Source organism: Esox lucius, chromosome 6 (genome assembly GCF_011004845.1).
Source record: "Esox lucius isolate fEsoLuc1 chromosome 6, fEsoLuc1.pri, whole genome shotgun sequence".
NCBI classification, from domain to species: domain Eukaryota; kingdom Metazoa; phylum Chordata; class Actinopteri; order Esociformes; family Esocidae; genus Esox; species Esox lucius.
The window spans coordinates 16,016,230-16,034,292 of NC_047574.1; the positions used below are offsets into that span (position 1 = coordinate 16,016,230).

Sequence of the window (18,063 nt, forward strand, 5' to 3'; positions counted from 1 at the left end):
CTTTGGAAAATGCTGATGTAGGCATGGGCACACTGAATATTATACATTGTTGATAAAACAATAACCAAAGGAGAAATATACATTTTATAGATGCATTTAGGATGGTAGGGTAGGGAATTACCCCAAGTAAAGGAGTTCAAGTATCTCAGGGGTCTTGTTCGCGAGTGAGGGGACAATGGAGCGGGAGATTGGCCGGAGAATCGGAGCAGCAGGGGCGGTATTGCATTCGCTTTACCGCACCGTTGTGCCGAAAAGGGAGCTGAGCCGGAAGGCAAAGCTCTCGATATACCAGTAAATTTTCCTTCCTACCCTCACCTATGGTCATGAAGGCTGGGTCATGACCGAAAGAAAAAGGTCACGAGTACAAGCAGCTGAAATGGGTTTTCTCAGAAGGGTGGCTGGCTTCTCCCTTAGGGATAGGGTGAGAAGCTCAGCCATCCATGAGGAACTCGGAGTAGAGCCGTTGCTCCTTTGCGTCGAAAGGAGCCAGTTGAGGTGGTTCAGGCATCTGGTAAGGATGCCCCCAGGACGTCTCCCTAGGGAGGTGTTCCAGGCGCGTCCAGCTGGGAGGAAACTTCGGGGTAGGCCCAGGACTAGGTGGAGAGATTATATTTCGACACTGGCCTGGGAACGCCTCGGGATCCCCCAGTCAGAGCTGGCAAATGTGGCTCGTGAAATGGAAGTTTGGGGTCCCCTGCTGGAACTGCTGCCCCCGCGACCCGATACGGATAAGCGGATGAAGATGAGATGAGATTTAGGATGGTAACGATTAGATGAATGTGTGTATTGAGCTAGTTTTCTGGCATTTGGGCTTCTTTTTTGCAATCAGATGTTTTTATTGTATACTCAATCATAACACAAATCATAAATGTATCATTATAGCATCCCCATGACTGAAATAACCAGGAAACTGATTCAGCCATCGAACCAGGTGCTGTGGTATACAGCTCCTGGTTCGAGTGCAGTCTCCCGGCTTTAATTATAAATGTGAAGGTATTCAAATCCATATTGGAGGAAGGGTTTAGGAATCACAGCACTTTAATATGTAGCCCCCTCTTTTTCAAGGGACCAAAAGTAATTGGACAATTGACTCAAAAGCTGTTTCATGGACAGGTGTGGGTTATTCCTTCGTTGTTTCTTCATCAATTAAGCAGGTAAAAGATCTGGAGTTGATTAAAAAACCCCTTCACAACATCCAGCCAATTGAAAAACACTCTCAAGGAGGTAGGCATATCATTATCCATGTCTACCATAAAAAGAAGGACTTCATGAGAGCAAGAGGATGCAGAGGGTTCACCACAAGGTGCAAAACATTCATAAGCCTCAAGAATAAAAAGGCCAGATTAGACCAAAAAACACCTAAAAACAATCCAGCCCAGTTCTGGACCAGCATTCTTTAGACAGATGAAACTAAGATCAACCTGTACCAGAATGATGGAAAGAAAAAAGTATGGAGAAGGCTTGGAACGGCTCATGATCTGAAGCATACCACCTCATCTGTAAAACACGGTGGAGGCAGGTTGATGGCATGGGCATGCATGGCTTCCAATGGCACTGGGTCACTAGTGTTTATTGATGATGTGACAGAAGACAGAAGCAGCCAGATTAATTCTGAAGTGTGTAGGGATATATTGTCTGCTAAGATTCAGCCAAATTCATCAAAGGTGATTGCACTTCACTTTATAGATGGACAATGACCCAAAACATACTGCGAAAGCAATCCAGGAGTTTTTCAAGGCAAAGAAGTGGAATATTCTGCAATGGCCGAGTCTACCACCTGATCTCAACCCGATTGAGCATGCATTTCACTTGCTGAAGACAAAACTTTAGGCAGAAAGACACACAAACAAACATCAACTGAAGACAGCTGCAGTTAAGGCCTAGAAAAGCATCACAAAGGAGGAAACCCAGTGTTTGGTGATGTCCATGCGTTCCAGACATCAAGCGGGCATTGCCTGCAAAGGAATCTCGACAAAGTATTAAAAATGAACATTTTATTTATGATTGTGTTAATTTGACCAACATTTGAGCCCCTGAAATAAGGGGACAGTGTATGAAAATGGTTGCAATTCCTAAACGTTTCATACAATATTTTTGTTCAACCCCAAGAATTAAAGTTGAAAGTCTGCACTTTAATTGCATCTCAGTTGTTTCATTTGAAATTCATTATGGTGGCGTACAGAGCCAAAATTATGAAAATTGCGTCAGTGTCCAAATATTTCTAGACTTACTGTATATATCTACTATTAACCACTACCTATAACAAAGACTTTACATTTTCCACATTTCTTAGCTGCAGTTAAACCAGCTAGCCAAAGCTTTTTTGTTTTGACATAGACAATTATGTGCTATCATTCAGCAATAACGCATCTGGAGAGCAAGGGATATCAAAACCTAATATTTGTGACAAGGATACTGTAATTTCTTTCCAAAAAGTTATAACCTGAGGACAATTCCGCATGGCATGCAAAAAGGAGCCAATTGCATTATGTGAACAAAATAAGCATACAGGGGAGGATGTTAAAGACATTATATTTTGTATGGAGTAGTGTAAGTTCTGTATATAAAGTTAAAATGAATAACTGGATGATTAAGGTTTTGGGATGCTCCACTTATATTACTCCATACTGTTTCCAACTAAATATCTCGCTGTAAAGCAGGCACATCCTTATTCCAAATTTCACAAATATTGTTTGTACATTGTACTATGTTTGCATAGATAAGTGAAACCACACCGTTTGTTTTTGAATATGCATACGTAATATGTAAATTGCCAGCTTCCTATTAGGAGATTATAATTTTGGAATAATGGTGTATGGCAATGCCAGACAACATTGGAATTTGTATGCCTCATTAGTAATTTCCAAATAGATAAAACATTAATAAAACAAATATGTCCATAATGGAGTCGAGCATGCTTAAGGGGGATGTCAGAGTTCGAGATGTCAGAGATCCTGCAACCTGTGAGGGAAAACAAGCTTCTCCTCACTTAAACACCAGGCTACATCATTACAAGGATCTATCCATATAGGAATTAAATACCAGGCTACATCATTATTAGGATCTATCCATATAGGAATTAAACACCAGGTTACATAACTACCAGGATCTAATCAATCAATCAAATTTATTTATTAAGCCCTTTTTACAACAGCAGTTGTCACAAAGTGCTTTACAGAGACACCCGGCCTTAAACCCCAAGGAGCAAACAACAGTAGTGTTGAATTTCAGTGGCTAGGAAAAACTCCCTAAGAAGGTCGAATTTTAGGAAGAAACCTAGAGAGGACCCAGGCTCAGAGAGGTGACCAGTCCTCTTCTGGCTGTGCCGGGTGAGATATTAAGAGTCCAATTGGAATAATAAATACATTTCTCTGGGCTAAATCCAGAGTCTATTTGATTTTAGACTAGGTCAGAAGTATGACCAGGTGGACAAGGACAGGGACAGCAACGGGCCCCCCAAACCAGGTAATCCGCAGGTATGGACCAGGACCTCATCTCCTCCTAAAATTTTAAACTGGAGGAGACTGAGAAAAGTTAGTAGTGCATTCCTCATATCCCCCAGCACAATAATATAGCAGCGTAACACCTTGGAACTGAGACGGGGGGGGGGGGGGTCCAGTGACAATGTGGCCCTACCCGGGGGAGGCCCCAGACAGGGCCCAACAGGCATGAAATCAATCCACCCACACTGCCAGGCATCAACCAAAGGGACACCCATCTAACCATATAGGAATTAAACACCAGGCTACATCATTACTAGGATCTATCCATATAGGAATTAAACACCAGGTTACATAACTACCAGGATCTAACCATACAGGAATTGCTCGTAACACAAAAGACCAGTATTCCAGCTCAAGTACTAACAAGTACTAATGGTAGATATTGTGGAGTGTTGTCTAAAACAAAAGGATACCATTCGCATGCAGTGAAATATGATGTGGTTCATCAGTAATTGTTATACGTTAAACCATGTTTGATTGTCGTACTGCTTGTGCAAGAGGCCCTGGTGCAAGAATAAAAAGTATGCTGGATCTAGTAATTGAAAGGTAAGGTGAGCAGGTGGACCTCATAGCCAGGACCTGACAGAGAGCTTCTGAAGCTTGAGACTGTTAAGAAACTCCTGGCAGCTCGCTATATCTAGGTCCTGCTCAGTCATTCTTTTTATCATAAAAGATTATGATAGTAATCAGTAAGAATTTAATTGATTATGATGGGATTAGTGACAATATAACCATGAGATGAGATGCGACTACCATTAAAATAATGATTTTCTCTTGACCTCTGGATTCAAAACTCAACTTGGAGTCTGAGAAGTGAATTCCTTTCACTTTTAATGGTCGTTGGGCTAAAAACAAATCCCAGACCTGGAATGTCTGGTCCAGACAAAACCAAACTTTCCCAAACTAAATATGTATCACAGTTCCATTTGAAACTTCATTTTAGCATTCATTTTAAAACTCTGAATACAACTTGCATAGCTAACATCTGAATGTTTGTTTTGACTGTGGTTATACTACTATATTATACATTTGTGGAGAAATTAGCTAAAGATGAATTACAATTGTTAATGTTTCATAGTATTTATTTTAACCTAGTACAGTGACAAATGAAATACGAAGAATGGCTACATACTTATACTATTCTTATTAGACAACCAAGTTTTTAGCAACCATTTCTTAAGTGCTATGTTTCTCAGATGTCCATTGTGCCATGCATGAAGTAAAGAATTATCTTTGCACCTGTATGTCACTCTACAGGATGGCAGGAGCATGTGTGAAATGTAACTGCTAAACCTCAAAGTTGGCATCTATGTTAATTAAATACAGAAGCTCTCTTCAAGGCGGCAACCCTCCTGCAGAACAGGATCTGTATGTGTGTGTGCAGTGTAATATAATATGTCAGTCACTTTAATTAACATCTCCAGATATTTCTGTTCGGTTGATTCTCCCTGGGCTCGGTCATACGGAGCAGAGCCAGCTGGAACGAGCTGGGGAACACAGTAGGCGGGCAGGGAGGGGAAAACAGTCACTACTGTGACCCACCATGCTGGGGCCCAGACTGAGAAGACCACTGAGCACCAGCTCCAAAAACATGGGAACGTGAGGAGCGTGAGAGCTGGCCTACACTTAAACCAGCCATGTTCGAGACACAGGAAATTATGGACCTCAACCACTGGAATACCAGCCATCAATGTCACCTGGATGCAACCTTATGAAAGTGGTTTGAGAATATGAACTGGACTGCCTACTGCACAACGTAAGGAAGAACCCACAAGGAAGAAAACAAACGTATTGAGGTATGAATTAATTTAGCTATTAATAAAGAACCTAGCAGGTTCTCTAAAACCTCAAACATTGCCTTACATTTTTATTTGGATAGTGAAGGTAATCCTTTTCATTTGGCTCTAGGATTTGTGATCAAATCTTTCACACAGGGCCATTATTTGAGGGTATTTTCAAACAAATGTTTGGCCATTTAAAAGTTAAAGGATTTTAACTTCTGTTTGGCCATTTGAAAGTGTCCTGACTCTTGTGTAACCATGGGTTCCTGTGTTTGGAGGTACTGTTTTAGTCATTTGGAACTCTAAAACTAGGTGAACTGGACCACTTTCTTTTACAGTGGCTCTCCAAAGTACACCCCCCCCCCCCCGGACATTTCCACATTTTATTGTATTACAACATGAAATCAAAAATGTATTTATTTTGTCACTGATCAACACAAAAGTCTACAATGTCAAAGTGAATAAAACAAATCGACAATGTTATAAATGATTTACATATTCAAATGAAAAAATTATTGATGGCCTAAGTATTCACCGCATTTAATCAATATTTGGCACCTTCGGCAGCAATTACTGCCATGACTCTATTTGAATAAGTGTCTACCATCTTTGCACATCTGGACAGAAGATTTTGCCCAATCTTCTTTGCAAACTTACCCAAGGACCATTAAGTTGGAGAATGATCTGTGGTGAACTGCAATTTTCAAATCTTTCCACATATTCTCAATTGGATGGAGGTCTGGCTTTGACTGTTTCACTCCAGGACATTGACAGTTCTGTTTTTTAACCACTCCAGTGTGACTTTGGGTGTATGTTTGGGATCTTTGCCCTGAAAGAAGGTGAATCTCTCCCTAGTCCCAAGTCTCTTGCAGACTTCAGCAGGTTTTCTTCCAGGATTTCTCTGCACTTTGCTGCATCCATTTTGCCATCTCTCTATAAGTCCCTGACACAGAGAAACATCCCCATAGCATGACGCTGCCACCACCCTGCTTCCCAGTTGAGATAATGTAGAGATAAGAGATAATGATGTGCGTTGTAAGGCTTGCGCAAAAACAGTGCTTATCATTGAGGCTAAACAGCTCTTTTGGTCTTATCAGACCATATAATGATATTCCATGTGGTCTGAGTCTCTCTAGCTGAGATTTGATTTGTTTTATTTTTTTCACTCATAAAGACCACTTTTGTGAAACACCTGGGCTATTGCTGCACTACACACAGTGTCTCCCAGCTCAGCTGTGGAAAACTAACTCCTTTACAACTGCCATATGGCTCTTGGTGGCCTCCCAGACTTTGTGCTTGTGATGTTGTTTTTGTAAGAAATTATACTAACCAAATGGGGGACCTCCCAGTGTCAGGTGTACTTAACTTGAAATCATGTGAAACACCTTGATTACACACAGGAAGACTCTATTCAATTAACCACAGGGCTTATAAAGCACCACAGCTCATTCATCTGTGTCACAGCAAAGGGGGTGAATACTAATGCAATCAACTATTTTTTGATTAACTTGTAATTAATTTAGAAAACAATGCTGATTTTATTTTTGCCTTTCACATTATATACCTATTGTGTTGATCAGTGTCAAAAACTTATTTTATTTAATGTCATAACACAGTGTTGGGGGTAAAAAGTGGGGTAAATACATTTCTGAGCCACTGTATGTTTGACTGATTGTGGTTAAGACATCATGATGGGTTCTCTCATTCTATTGTATTGCTGGTGGCACTTTCAAGCTCAGAAATTGTTAGCTAGCTAATTAGGCTAAATACTGAATGGTTGCTTGATTTAATGTGAATGCTTTTTAGACAGTTTACTCAATTTACTCCTACTACTGTTCCTTCCTGACATGTCCTGTATTATTCACATTAATATTCATGAGGGATGTGAATTCTGTTACTAGGGCAGAAATATCCACCCTCTCCGCAGGGACCCCTCAGCGTTCCATGTGAATCATTCAGCAGCTAGCCCCCCAGATTACATTTTCAGAAAATTATTAAGGCCATAAGATGGTATTCAGGTGAAGTACACCTCCAAACTTTTTTTTGGATACTGGTTGTGAAAATGGAACCATCAAGCAAAAACGGCCCCCGAAAATTGTGTATTATGTTATGTACGTGCCAATTTGTGCCCCATGTCATCAAAACCAGTCACTTTCGATATTGAAATGGCTAACTGAGGTATAGTTATAAATATTGTATTTGTAGATTATGTACATATAGAAAATACAGGACACATCTAGTCCGAAATGTTCGGTTGAAAAATATTATTGGGTTCATTGCAAAGGTGTCATTGTTTAGTACATTTAAATTAGGATTTATACTGCAATTATCTACATGCTGTACTTCAAACTTTTAAGGGGACTGTTATTTTGAAAGACAATTACAAAGTTAAATCAAAAACTGAAATATCAAAATGACCTAACCCCAAGATCTGAAACCTTGTGGAAGCACCACTGGCAGTAATTACAACTGTGGGTCTGTTGGGATATGTCTCCAACCAAGATTCGAAAATACTATACCATTTTCCTTTACAAAACTGTTCAAGCTCTGTCAAGTTCCTGCTGGAGCCTTGATAGACCGCAATATTCATGCCTCAAAGGCAACTCAACGGGCATGTAACTTTTAATTCCTTAGCCACTGCAGCTTTGTCTGTGTACTTCAGGTCATTGAAGGTGACAAGGTTTTTTCTGTACATGATTCTCTATTCATTTTCCCTTCAATCCTGACAAGGATAATATGATGATGCCACCAACATGCTTCACATTAAGGATAGTGATCCTTGGTTGATGTGCTTTGTTGGTTTTGAAAAAAATATGCATTTAGGCCAAAAAGTAAAATGTTTTGTCAGACCACAAAACCTTTTCACCACATGAGTACAGAATCTCTAGATTTTTTCATGCTTCAAAGGGGATTCAGGTGGTCTTTCTTGAATAACGGCTTATTTCTTGCCACTCTACCATGGACAGATTTGTGGTGTGCTTGTGATATTGTTGTCACATTTTGACCAGTCTTGGCCATAAACTACTGTTCAAAGGTTTGGGGTCACTTAGAAATGTCCTTGTTTTTGAAAGAAAAGCAAACTGTTTGTCCATTAAAATAGCATCAAACTGATCACAAATACAGTGCATATATTGCTAACGTTTCAATGGAATATCTACATAGGCTTAAAGAGGCCTGTTATCAGCAATCATCAGTCCTGTGTTCCAATGGCACATTGGATTTGCTATTCCAAACTAATCATTTTAAAAGGCTAATTTATCATTAGAAAACCCTTTTGGTTAGGTTAGCCCTGTGGAAAACTGTTTTGCTGATTAAAGAACAATAAAAAACTGTCCGTCTTAGACTAGTTGAGTATCAATAACATTAGCAATTATGGGTTCGATTACAAAGAACTTTCTTCTGAAACTCATCAGCGTATTCTTGTTCTGGCTATTCCATGTGAGAAAATGCCAAGAAACTGATGATTTCATACAAGCTGTGTACTACTCCCTTCAAAGAACAGCGCAAACTGGCTCTAACCAGAATAATAAGAGGAATGGTAGGCCCCAGCGCACAACTGAGCAAGAGGACGAATACATTAGTGTCTAGTTGGAGAAACAGATGCCACACAGTTCCTCAACTGGCAGCTTCATTAAATAGTACCTGCAAAACACAAGTCACAACTTCAACAGTGAAGATGTGACTACAGGATGTTGATCTTCTAAGCAGAGTTGCAAAGAAGAAGCCATAGCTCAGACTGACCAATAAAAAGGAAAGATGAATATGGGCAAAAGAACACAGACACTTGACAGAGGAAGAACTCTGCCTAGAAGGCCAGCATCCTGGAGTCACCTCAAAATGCTTTTGAAAGTGGGGAGCAGTGTCTAGATAATTGAGAAAATACATCTGAATATTTGTAAGGGGGTGTGAACTTCCTCTAGGAATTGTATGAAGCGCTTTTTATCTCTGTGAACTGTGAAACTGTACCACCGTCTCATGAGAAGCATTTGATGAAATCCTAAATATTGGACAGAACCAAATATAAATGTGTGATAATTTCAACGACACATACAGTAGTTTACTTCCAAGACACTGGTGCACTGTGTACATGGTACCTTCATCTTGGTTGGACTTGCTGGAACGGGGTTCTGACTGGTTGTGTCCACTGGAATCCTGGACCGTGTCACACTGGTTAGGGTTCAGCACTGTGTCTGACAGTGACCCACTGGACATCCTCCCATAGACTGAGCCAGGGTGCTATACACAAACACACACTATATAGCTCATACAGAATATTTCACATAGGTATGTATATTTACATTCAAGCTAAACATGACTAGACTGTGTTTATTCAAGTGACTTACCTTGACATGTCCATTGAGGGTACAAGGTCCTTTGGAACAGTCAGGGATGCCATTGGTCTGCTTGTCGATGGGGGCAAGGCCTGGGGGAGGCGAAGGGGTGTTCTGGGTGTATCCCTGGACCCCAGACAGCAGGATGCTGCTCAGAGTGGCCTGGGCAGCAGGGTGCATCATCAACTGAGACGAGAAGCCTGGACACATGAGGGAGAAAAATCATATCTATCAAAACACTTTCATCACATATCAATTACAGTTATATCTACCCCTTAGAGTAAAAGTCTCTACCGTAGACTTCCCCTACTCGCTCGCATTATGGGCCAGAGCTGCCACCAACCATCACTGCTCATGAGGATCTGAGACACTGGATGAACACATTAGCTGTCTGTAGAATGGGGGAAAAAACTCTAGCAGGGACTTGGTTTCATGGGAGAGAATGATTAGAGTGCTCTGTAAAATTGGATGAAGCATTTTGTTTACCTTGTCAGATATCTCGGTATTCAAGTGCCACTGTTGACTCAGTGTTTACAATAAAGGGTCCACTGCAGTTGGAAACACGCCATGGAAACAACCAAGGGCTTTCACAAGCAGCTACTTCCAAAGAGCTTCTGAACTGTGAGGCCGTATGGAGGGAGCCACAAAAACAGAGCAATGTATAACGGCCGGCCACGGCCTGTGCCATGCCATTTTAGTTCTAGTTTTCCTGTTTCTATGTTCAGTCTTGTTAGTTCATTGCTTTCACCTGTGTCTCGTTAACCCCTTGTTTAGTCCCCATTTCTTGTTGGTCATTGTTGCTGTTGCGGTTCCATTGCCTTGTTTCAGTTCACATTTGTTCTTGGATATTCTTGGATTAAACAAGCTTTATTGGAAGAACCTCTGTCGGTGTCCGGCACTCGCGTTATTGTGACACAACGCCCAAAAGCACATTTCCACCCACCAATTAAAGAGAAATAAATATTACATTTCCTCCATTTTATATTCAGTTGATTTGCTAACAAAATCAAATAATTAGCCTTAGAGGGGAAAGCAAGATGCATTTGATGGCATGTCAGAGGTGAGAGTGGAATGTTCCTTGGTAAGTTTGAATGCTCTGAAAATACCCAGATTGACAGGTCCATTGATGGATATGAGTTGGTGTGTAATATCAATAATTCTCCAAGGCTTTACATTCTCCCCAAGGCACGTATATCCCCATTTAAAAAAAATGCCTATAGCCCTTGTTCCTCACTCAAAACCTTCCTTTTCAACTTTTTTGGCAAGGAAAGAAAAAGGTGCAGTGGTCTCTTAATTTGTTCTGGAGCTGTATTTTTGTTAACATTGATATTAGTCTAGTAGTCAAATTAAATGTTGAAAACCATTCAGAGACCCACATTGGTAATTGTATGCAAGTTATGTTTTTCTATTTGGTATGCCGATATGCTGGATTGTCATATAATTCATGTTTACAGTGTCTTCAGAAGATACTTAGACCCCTTCACGTTCTTCAATTAATTAATTCAATTCAATTAATTCATAATTGATCAATGTACTTTTTGGACTTCAATATATACACTATACCCCATAACGACATAGTGAAAACAAGTTTTTAGAAATGTGTTCCAATTTATTGAAAATTAAAAACTTAAATATTTCACGTACATGAGTATTCAGATCCTTTGCCATGACACTCCAAATTGAGCTCAGATGCATCCTCAGATCACCCTTGAGATGCAACTCCTGAGTAAAAGGCATATGACATGCCGTATAAAGATCTCTGAGAGCATGCAGAAAAATATTGACTGAAGTCAAACTATTAGGCCTGAATGTCAAGAGTTCTGTCTGGTCTTACAAGGTACTGCTCATCACCATCATCCAATCTGAAAGAGATTGACAAGGGGTCAGAGTTGCCCTCTGCTGATAATTTTCTGCTGCTGGCTATGCTCACCTTGGGTGCTGGTGAGAGAACTGGGCCACAGGGAAGGGGAGGGAGATGGGGTGCTGGGGCTGGGGTTCTGAAGGGGGCTCATGGATGAGTTCAGACTGTTGAGGATCGAGTTTGGAGCCGGAGAGTTGCTAAGGGGATGGGGTGCTGATGTACCAAGGAGGCCTGGAGGAGAGAAAAACACTGTCTCGATATAAAATTACTCTTCAAATATTTTCTTTCCACACCAGCAATATACATTGTCTAATAATACCACCATCACTCATCAATTCTATTCAGTGGTTAGGAAGGAAATAAGAGAGACATTTGAGAAAATTGGGGCTTTGACAAATAGAACTCAACGCAGTCTATAACTATGTAGAATTCTACTAAGGTACACTATTTAAAAAGGATTTGAAGTCAAGCTGGGTTTTAGAAATGACTCATTTGACTCCAGAAATAATGCTAGGATTTCTCTGGCAGGCTGAGCTGTAATCTGATGGAGAGGGATATAGTACTTAAGTGCATGCTGAGATGTGGAGGCCCATATCTTACTCATGGTCCTTTTGGGTTCATAACACGCCCCAGGAAAGGACACTTGAGCAGGACATTCCTTCTCATTGTCAAAGTATTCCCCTTTCTAGACATAAACCTCCTAGGGTGTTACAGTACAGATAGGTTGTGCTGGCTTTCTCTAGATAAGTATTTGCTAAATGTACAGGTATTTGTATGTAATTGGTCAGCACAAGGATTGCAGTTCACTCTCTATGTGAACTTGAATGAATACATTACAAAATATAAAACAGGGCTTATAGGATATGCACATATTGCTTTGTGATTTTAATAACTTTTATGGACACAAAACATCTCAATTGGTTTTCAGCCCCATGATACACTGAAGGAGAAAAATGTACTTGACTAAAAGTCAAACATTTTATATGGACCACAATCTTTTTCTGGGTTAGTTTAGTATCTTTTGCCAATACAAAAATTAACAACAGTAACCGTTCCTGCATATAATTTTCCTGCTTTCCTGAAACCAAATGGTGACCACAAACCAGAATGCTGAGGGTTTGGTGAACCTATACACCCCTATTTGTAAGGGTTTGTCTTCTAATTTCAATTGTATTTAAAAAAAATTCCATTCACAACAATACAGTTTGAATACATGAGACTCCAACCTGTTTTTTTAATCACTGGTCTACAAATGTTTGTAGGAAATAGCCTTGGAATTATATATTTGTAGAAATGCTGAGATAACCTTTGAGCAATCTCATGGTGTAAGAGGTGGATGTAAAGACAACCCCATTACCCAGACTGCTTAGTCCCAGACCAGCTGAGGCCAGGATGTCCAGGCCGACGGGACAGATGAGGGTGGGGGAGGGCCCATTGGTGGAGGGGGACATGGCTGATGATGAAACACCATTGCTCTCCAGACCCAATAGAAACTTCCGGGCTTCGTACATGTTCACTGCATTGCGCTCCACACTCTTTACAATTACAGACTGAGGAAGGGAGAATGGGAGGAAGATAGAGCAGGGGAGATGAAAGAGAGAAAACAAGATGGCATGTTGTTGTCAGCAAAAGATGTAATTAAGCAACATCGGTGGGGGAAATACTAAACATTTGTAACAAAAGTAGTTTTCTTCATTGGAATAAAACAATGGAATCGAGAGGATAGCGTCGTCAAATAAAAATCTTGATACAGTTGTTTTATTTAAATGTTTGTGAGAAATGGAGCTTGAGAGGGATATTCAGCTTTCCACAATTTCAACATTACTATACTTTTTTTTTTTGACATGCATACAAATCATTTATTTTGTCATACACTTGCCAAAAAAGTAATGCTGACAAATCGAGAGCAGTCATTATTTTTTCTTTCCCATGCCATTCTTTATGGAGTAACCAAATAGCCAGAAGCAGAGCAGTGTTTGGATAGCCAGTTGGATTTGTGCTGTCTGTCTTTCCCTCTACCCACATAGCGACAATACAGTTAAGTGGATCGTTTGCTGGATGAGATATCACACCACGGTGAGTCAGTTCCACAACAACTTTCCATATAAATTCCCAACAGCGGAATGGAATACAAATACCAGCTCCTCTATTGATGTTGTTTGGGGTCAAATATGTGAGGGCTGTGGTTATTGTATATTCTCTTTAAAAAGTGTAGGGTAGGTTTCTGTAAGATGCAGAATTTCTATGGCCAACAAAAGCTGAAACAGCACCCTGCCTCTCCATCATCATCATTAAGACACTTGATCACCCAGCCCACATAAGCAAAATCCATCTGTCTTTTTCTGGTTGCATTCATTCTACACAAGTCACCTTTTAGTTCAAGTGAGAAAACAAGCACTGAATAGTGTAGGGAATCATTATGCCATCTAAATGGATGTTTTTACAGTTTTTGTAAGCTGGATAAGCAAATGTAGTACATACTAGCCTTATATGGGGAGAGTTATTGCTGCAAAACTCTCAAAACATTGGGAGCAAATGAAAGACATATTACTGTAAACAGGTTTTAAAATAAAAATTGTTGCTTGTTTTTGTGAAAAATTTCAAACAAAAAGGAATTCTAATGTATATACAAAGTGTGTAGAAAAATAAGTTCAAGAAAGTGAAAGTGCCTGTCAGAACCATGAGCTGTATCTTCTAGCTGACCGAGCCGCTGTGTAACATACTCAGTAAAAAGGCAACGATTTACCATGACTACATATCAACAACACATTAATTACTCATCTATCCAACTTACATTGTCATTTAGCAGACACTTTTACCCAGAATGAAGAAACGGTAATGAGTGCATACATTATATATCATACTGTCCTCCTGTGTCAATTAAAACCATAACCTCACTTTAAGCACCATGATCATATAAGTACTCTCTAAACATATCACGACAAATCTCAACTGCATTTTTTTTTTTATCATTACATGTAAGTGAAATATATCCATCAATAGCAAATTCAAGTCATGTTATACGCTGACAGCATAATATCATCATCATGGCTGTTTTCAAAACTGTGTTTTTGCCATACCAGTGTTTTTAAATATGCCTTATACAAATTGTAAAATAAATGTACAGCCTGTCCTGTACGAGCCCCATTTCACCACTGGGCAGTAAGGATAATTCATTATTACCTTTTTTTCTGACTGTGGTTAGTGGCGCATACAGAGCCTGACAGGGTACATCACAATCAAATTGCGTAGTTCATAACTTTTTTGTCCCAACCTAATAACAGACCCCACTCGCAACACAGATATGATGGTCACACAGGTCTATAACAAATACATTAATGGTTTCCAGATTAATCATATCTAGTAAAACTAAAATCTATTTTTCCTTTAAGACTTCAAGGCTAAAAAGTCAAGAATGAACTGAGAAGGTATAAACTTGATGAAGCAAAGGTCATTTGTACCTTCTCATTCATAGAGAATTGATTAACAACCCCCATCTATCAAAAAAAACATCCAATGGATATATTTCATTGGCCTTTAATACTTTGACAAGAAATGCTTACAGTGCATAGAAAATGTGTTATTGCAGACGTAGTCAAAGTAAATAGTTACCAGATGTTTATGTTATAGTGTCGTACCTTGCTGGGCTGCTTTGGTTTGGGCTTGATGCTAATAAAGACATCCAGCTGCTCCATCAGAGCTGTGATACACTGGGGCTCCACCTCGATGTCCTCTTTAATGTCAAACATCAGCACCAGGGGCAGGCAGCCCTGTGGAACACACACACCATTGGATCCTAGTATACATGATCACAGACAGACTTTTCCTACCCGATCAAACATGACATAACATTTACAGGTCAACAACACGATCATCTACCTGAAATCTCCTTCAATCTTGCAAACAAAACATTGATTTAATAGATTGTGCCAGCCAATTCGAGCCCATTAAAACAGATAGAGAAATGCCTGAACCTAATTTCCATTGGGATTGGTTGTGTCTGAGATAGGGTGACATCACTTTTAAAAGAAGCTTGGCAATTTGAATGGGCTGATCATGTGATTGTTGTTCCCCTTCAATCAGACAGAAGGCTCAGTTGAAAAATAACACTACTTGGGAAATTCTAAAACAATTGACCAAAACAGCCTATTTTGCATGACCCCACCACAACCTCCATTCTAGGTTATTATTTTCAGCTGGGTGATACAGAGGCTTTCCCATTGTGTGTAATTAAATCAGTTTGGGCCAGGCTGGTGGTGACAGGCAGGGACTGGAGCTATAATTTACAGTCTGAGAGATGGTCTAAACATTGCTCTCTGTGGGGGAGGCTCATCTCCTCTTGTCAAATGACTTGGTTTTCCCAAGGCGGACATAGGAGCCTCTACTTGTGTGTCCCACCTCCAGACAAAAAGGTTTACAAATTTACTTTGGTGTTTTTCAAGAGTCTGTAGTCAAGACAGAAACTACAGACAAATTATTCCAATATTGGGTCTCATACAGTAGCTGCAGATATTACACTTAACATTACATTCAGTAAGATGCCTAAACCCATTACATGCAATGTCTCTAGGGCCGCTACATTCAAGAAGTGGGACAGAAACGTGGATGCATACAATAAATCCTGCAAAGAATTGTAGCGTGCCATCAAAAATGGAAAATATCAATACAGCGTTTCAGACTATATCGTATTATAAGGGAAGCCACCCAGCAAGGCTGACCTCCCAGACATGCTAAATGCCATCTATGCACATCTAATACATTCATTCAGGTTAACATTCACAACGATGAAAGACCCAACAGCTGGAAAGTATTTTCACTGACATTTTCAAAGTCTCCCTCTAACGGTCTGTAAAAACAACATTTTTCAAACAGACGACCATTGTCCCAGTGGCCAAAAGCTCCAATGGAACCTGCTTAAATTACTGTCTTCCCATTACTGTCTTCCCAAGACTCATCTGTGGCTGGTCATAGCTCACATCAATTCCATCATCCTGGGCACTAGGGACCTTATCCAATTCACACCTACAGTTAAACAGATGATATAACAAATTTTGCCCTGCACTCTTTCATCTCCGCCCTGAACAAGAGCAACACCTATGTGAGAAGGCTGTTCCTTGACTGCAGCTAAGTGCTCAACGCCATAGTCCCCTGCAATCTCAACATGAAGCATAGGACCCAGGGACTGAATACCATCCGACATGGGACCTCAACAGGATTGTGTGCTTAGTCCCATTCTGTACTCCTTCTTCACCCACAACTGTGTGGCCGGAAACAAATCTGTCAGTTTGTTGACAACAAGGGTAGATCTGATCACCAACGTTGATGAGACAGCCTGCTAGACCAAGCAGTGTGGTGCCAGGACAATAAACTCTCCTTCAATGTCCGCAAGACAAAGTAGCTGACTGTGTACTACAGGAAATAGTGGGGTTTGCTTGCCCCCATCCACATCAACAGGGCTATACTGGAGTGGATCAAGAGCTTTAGGTTCCTCTGTGTCCACATCACTAAGGAATTAACATGGTCTACAGTATCTCTATAGTGTAGACAATGTAAATTCCTTAGATATATAGACACAGAGGAGCTTAAAGCTGTACACACAGTTCAAGAGCCTCACCTCCCAAAAAATGCAATATTCAAACCCATATCCTCTAGGTTATGTCCATAATATTTGGTTTCCTCAGTTAGTTACTTCGGTACGACATATTTGTTATACAGTCACTCCCTAAGCTGGACAGGAGGAATAGTGAATGAGGCAGCACATGGCAACCCACCCAAGAACCGACTTGCACAGCCAAACATTCCCCTAGGGAAATGTAAAATACTCCAATTCACCCATTATAGCCCCTGTTGCCCGGACACTATCGCTAGGCTGGGAGCCCTGACACAGAGGACAGCACATTACAATATGTGGGGGTACGCACAGCTCGCCACAGATTTTAGGTCTGATTTAACATCTTGCTCAGTAAACATTATACACAAATATTATTGAATGACCAAATGTTTTCAAATTTCAACCCACATAACTGATGACATGTCTTGGTCAGAGACAAAAAAACCTATCAAATTGATTTAAAAACCACAGAAATACATATAACGGTTCAATCTTAAACAGAAACAAGGCAATTATTTTCAACAATACAAACCATGCATGGACACATACCATGAGGTACTGGCGTGCCAGGCAGACAGACTCAATGGTACCCTGGATGTAGACCGTAGATTTCTTCTGGGGGCTGTTGGGGTCGGGGAAGTGGATCTGGGCTCCGGTCCTCTGAGTGATGTGCTTAACATTACTGCCGTTGCGGCCCATCATGAAGAGGTGGTGTTGGGGGGCGATGTCCAGGTGGGTACTGACTGAGATGGCACTGGCCAGGCCACCCGCTAGGTGCTCCAACAGCATGGCAGTGCCTCTCTGGATTAAGGAGAATATACACATGTAAATCAATATAGTCAGAAAATCTGCAGCATCTAGCAATATTTTGAGTGTGTGGACTAATGTCAAGACACTATGCTCCAAGGAGCTAGCAAAGATGAGTGTTTGTCTATATGAATAGCACTTCTTACTAAAGTTACCCTCTGCAACCGGA

General features: G+C 40.5%; 1 protein-coding gene across 10 annotated transcripts in view; it reads right to left on the reverse strand.

Moving 5' to 3' along the window:
- Nucleotides 1-18,063, reverse strand: part of LOC105010548 (protein bicaudal C homolog 1-A) — a 75,374-nt gene that overhangs the window by 13,131 nt on the left and 44,180 nt on the right. For all 10 annotated transcript variants that reach the window (XM_020047678.3, XM_010869899.4, XM_010869898.4 and 7 more), the window contains 6 exons: nucleotides 17,637-17,888; nucleotides 15,115-15,246; nucleotides 12,834-13,026; nucleotides 11,546-11,707; nucleotides 9,628-9,815; nucleotides 9,379-9,520 (listed from right to left, as the gene is read on the reverse strand). In XM_020047678.3, coding sequence (XP_019903237.2) covers nucleotides 9,379-9,520; nucleotides 9,628-9,815; nucleotides 11,546-11,707; nucleotides 12,834-13,026; nucleotides 15,115-15,246; nucleotides 17,637-17,888 — 1,069 coding nt within the window. The remainder of the gene's footprint in view (nucleotides 1-9,378; nucleotides 9,521-9,627; nucleotides 9,816-11,545; nucleotides 11,708-12,833; nucleotides 13,027-15,114; nucleotides 15,247-17,636; nucleotides 17,889-18,063) is intronic.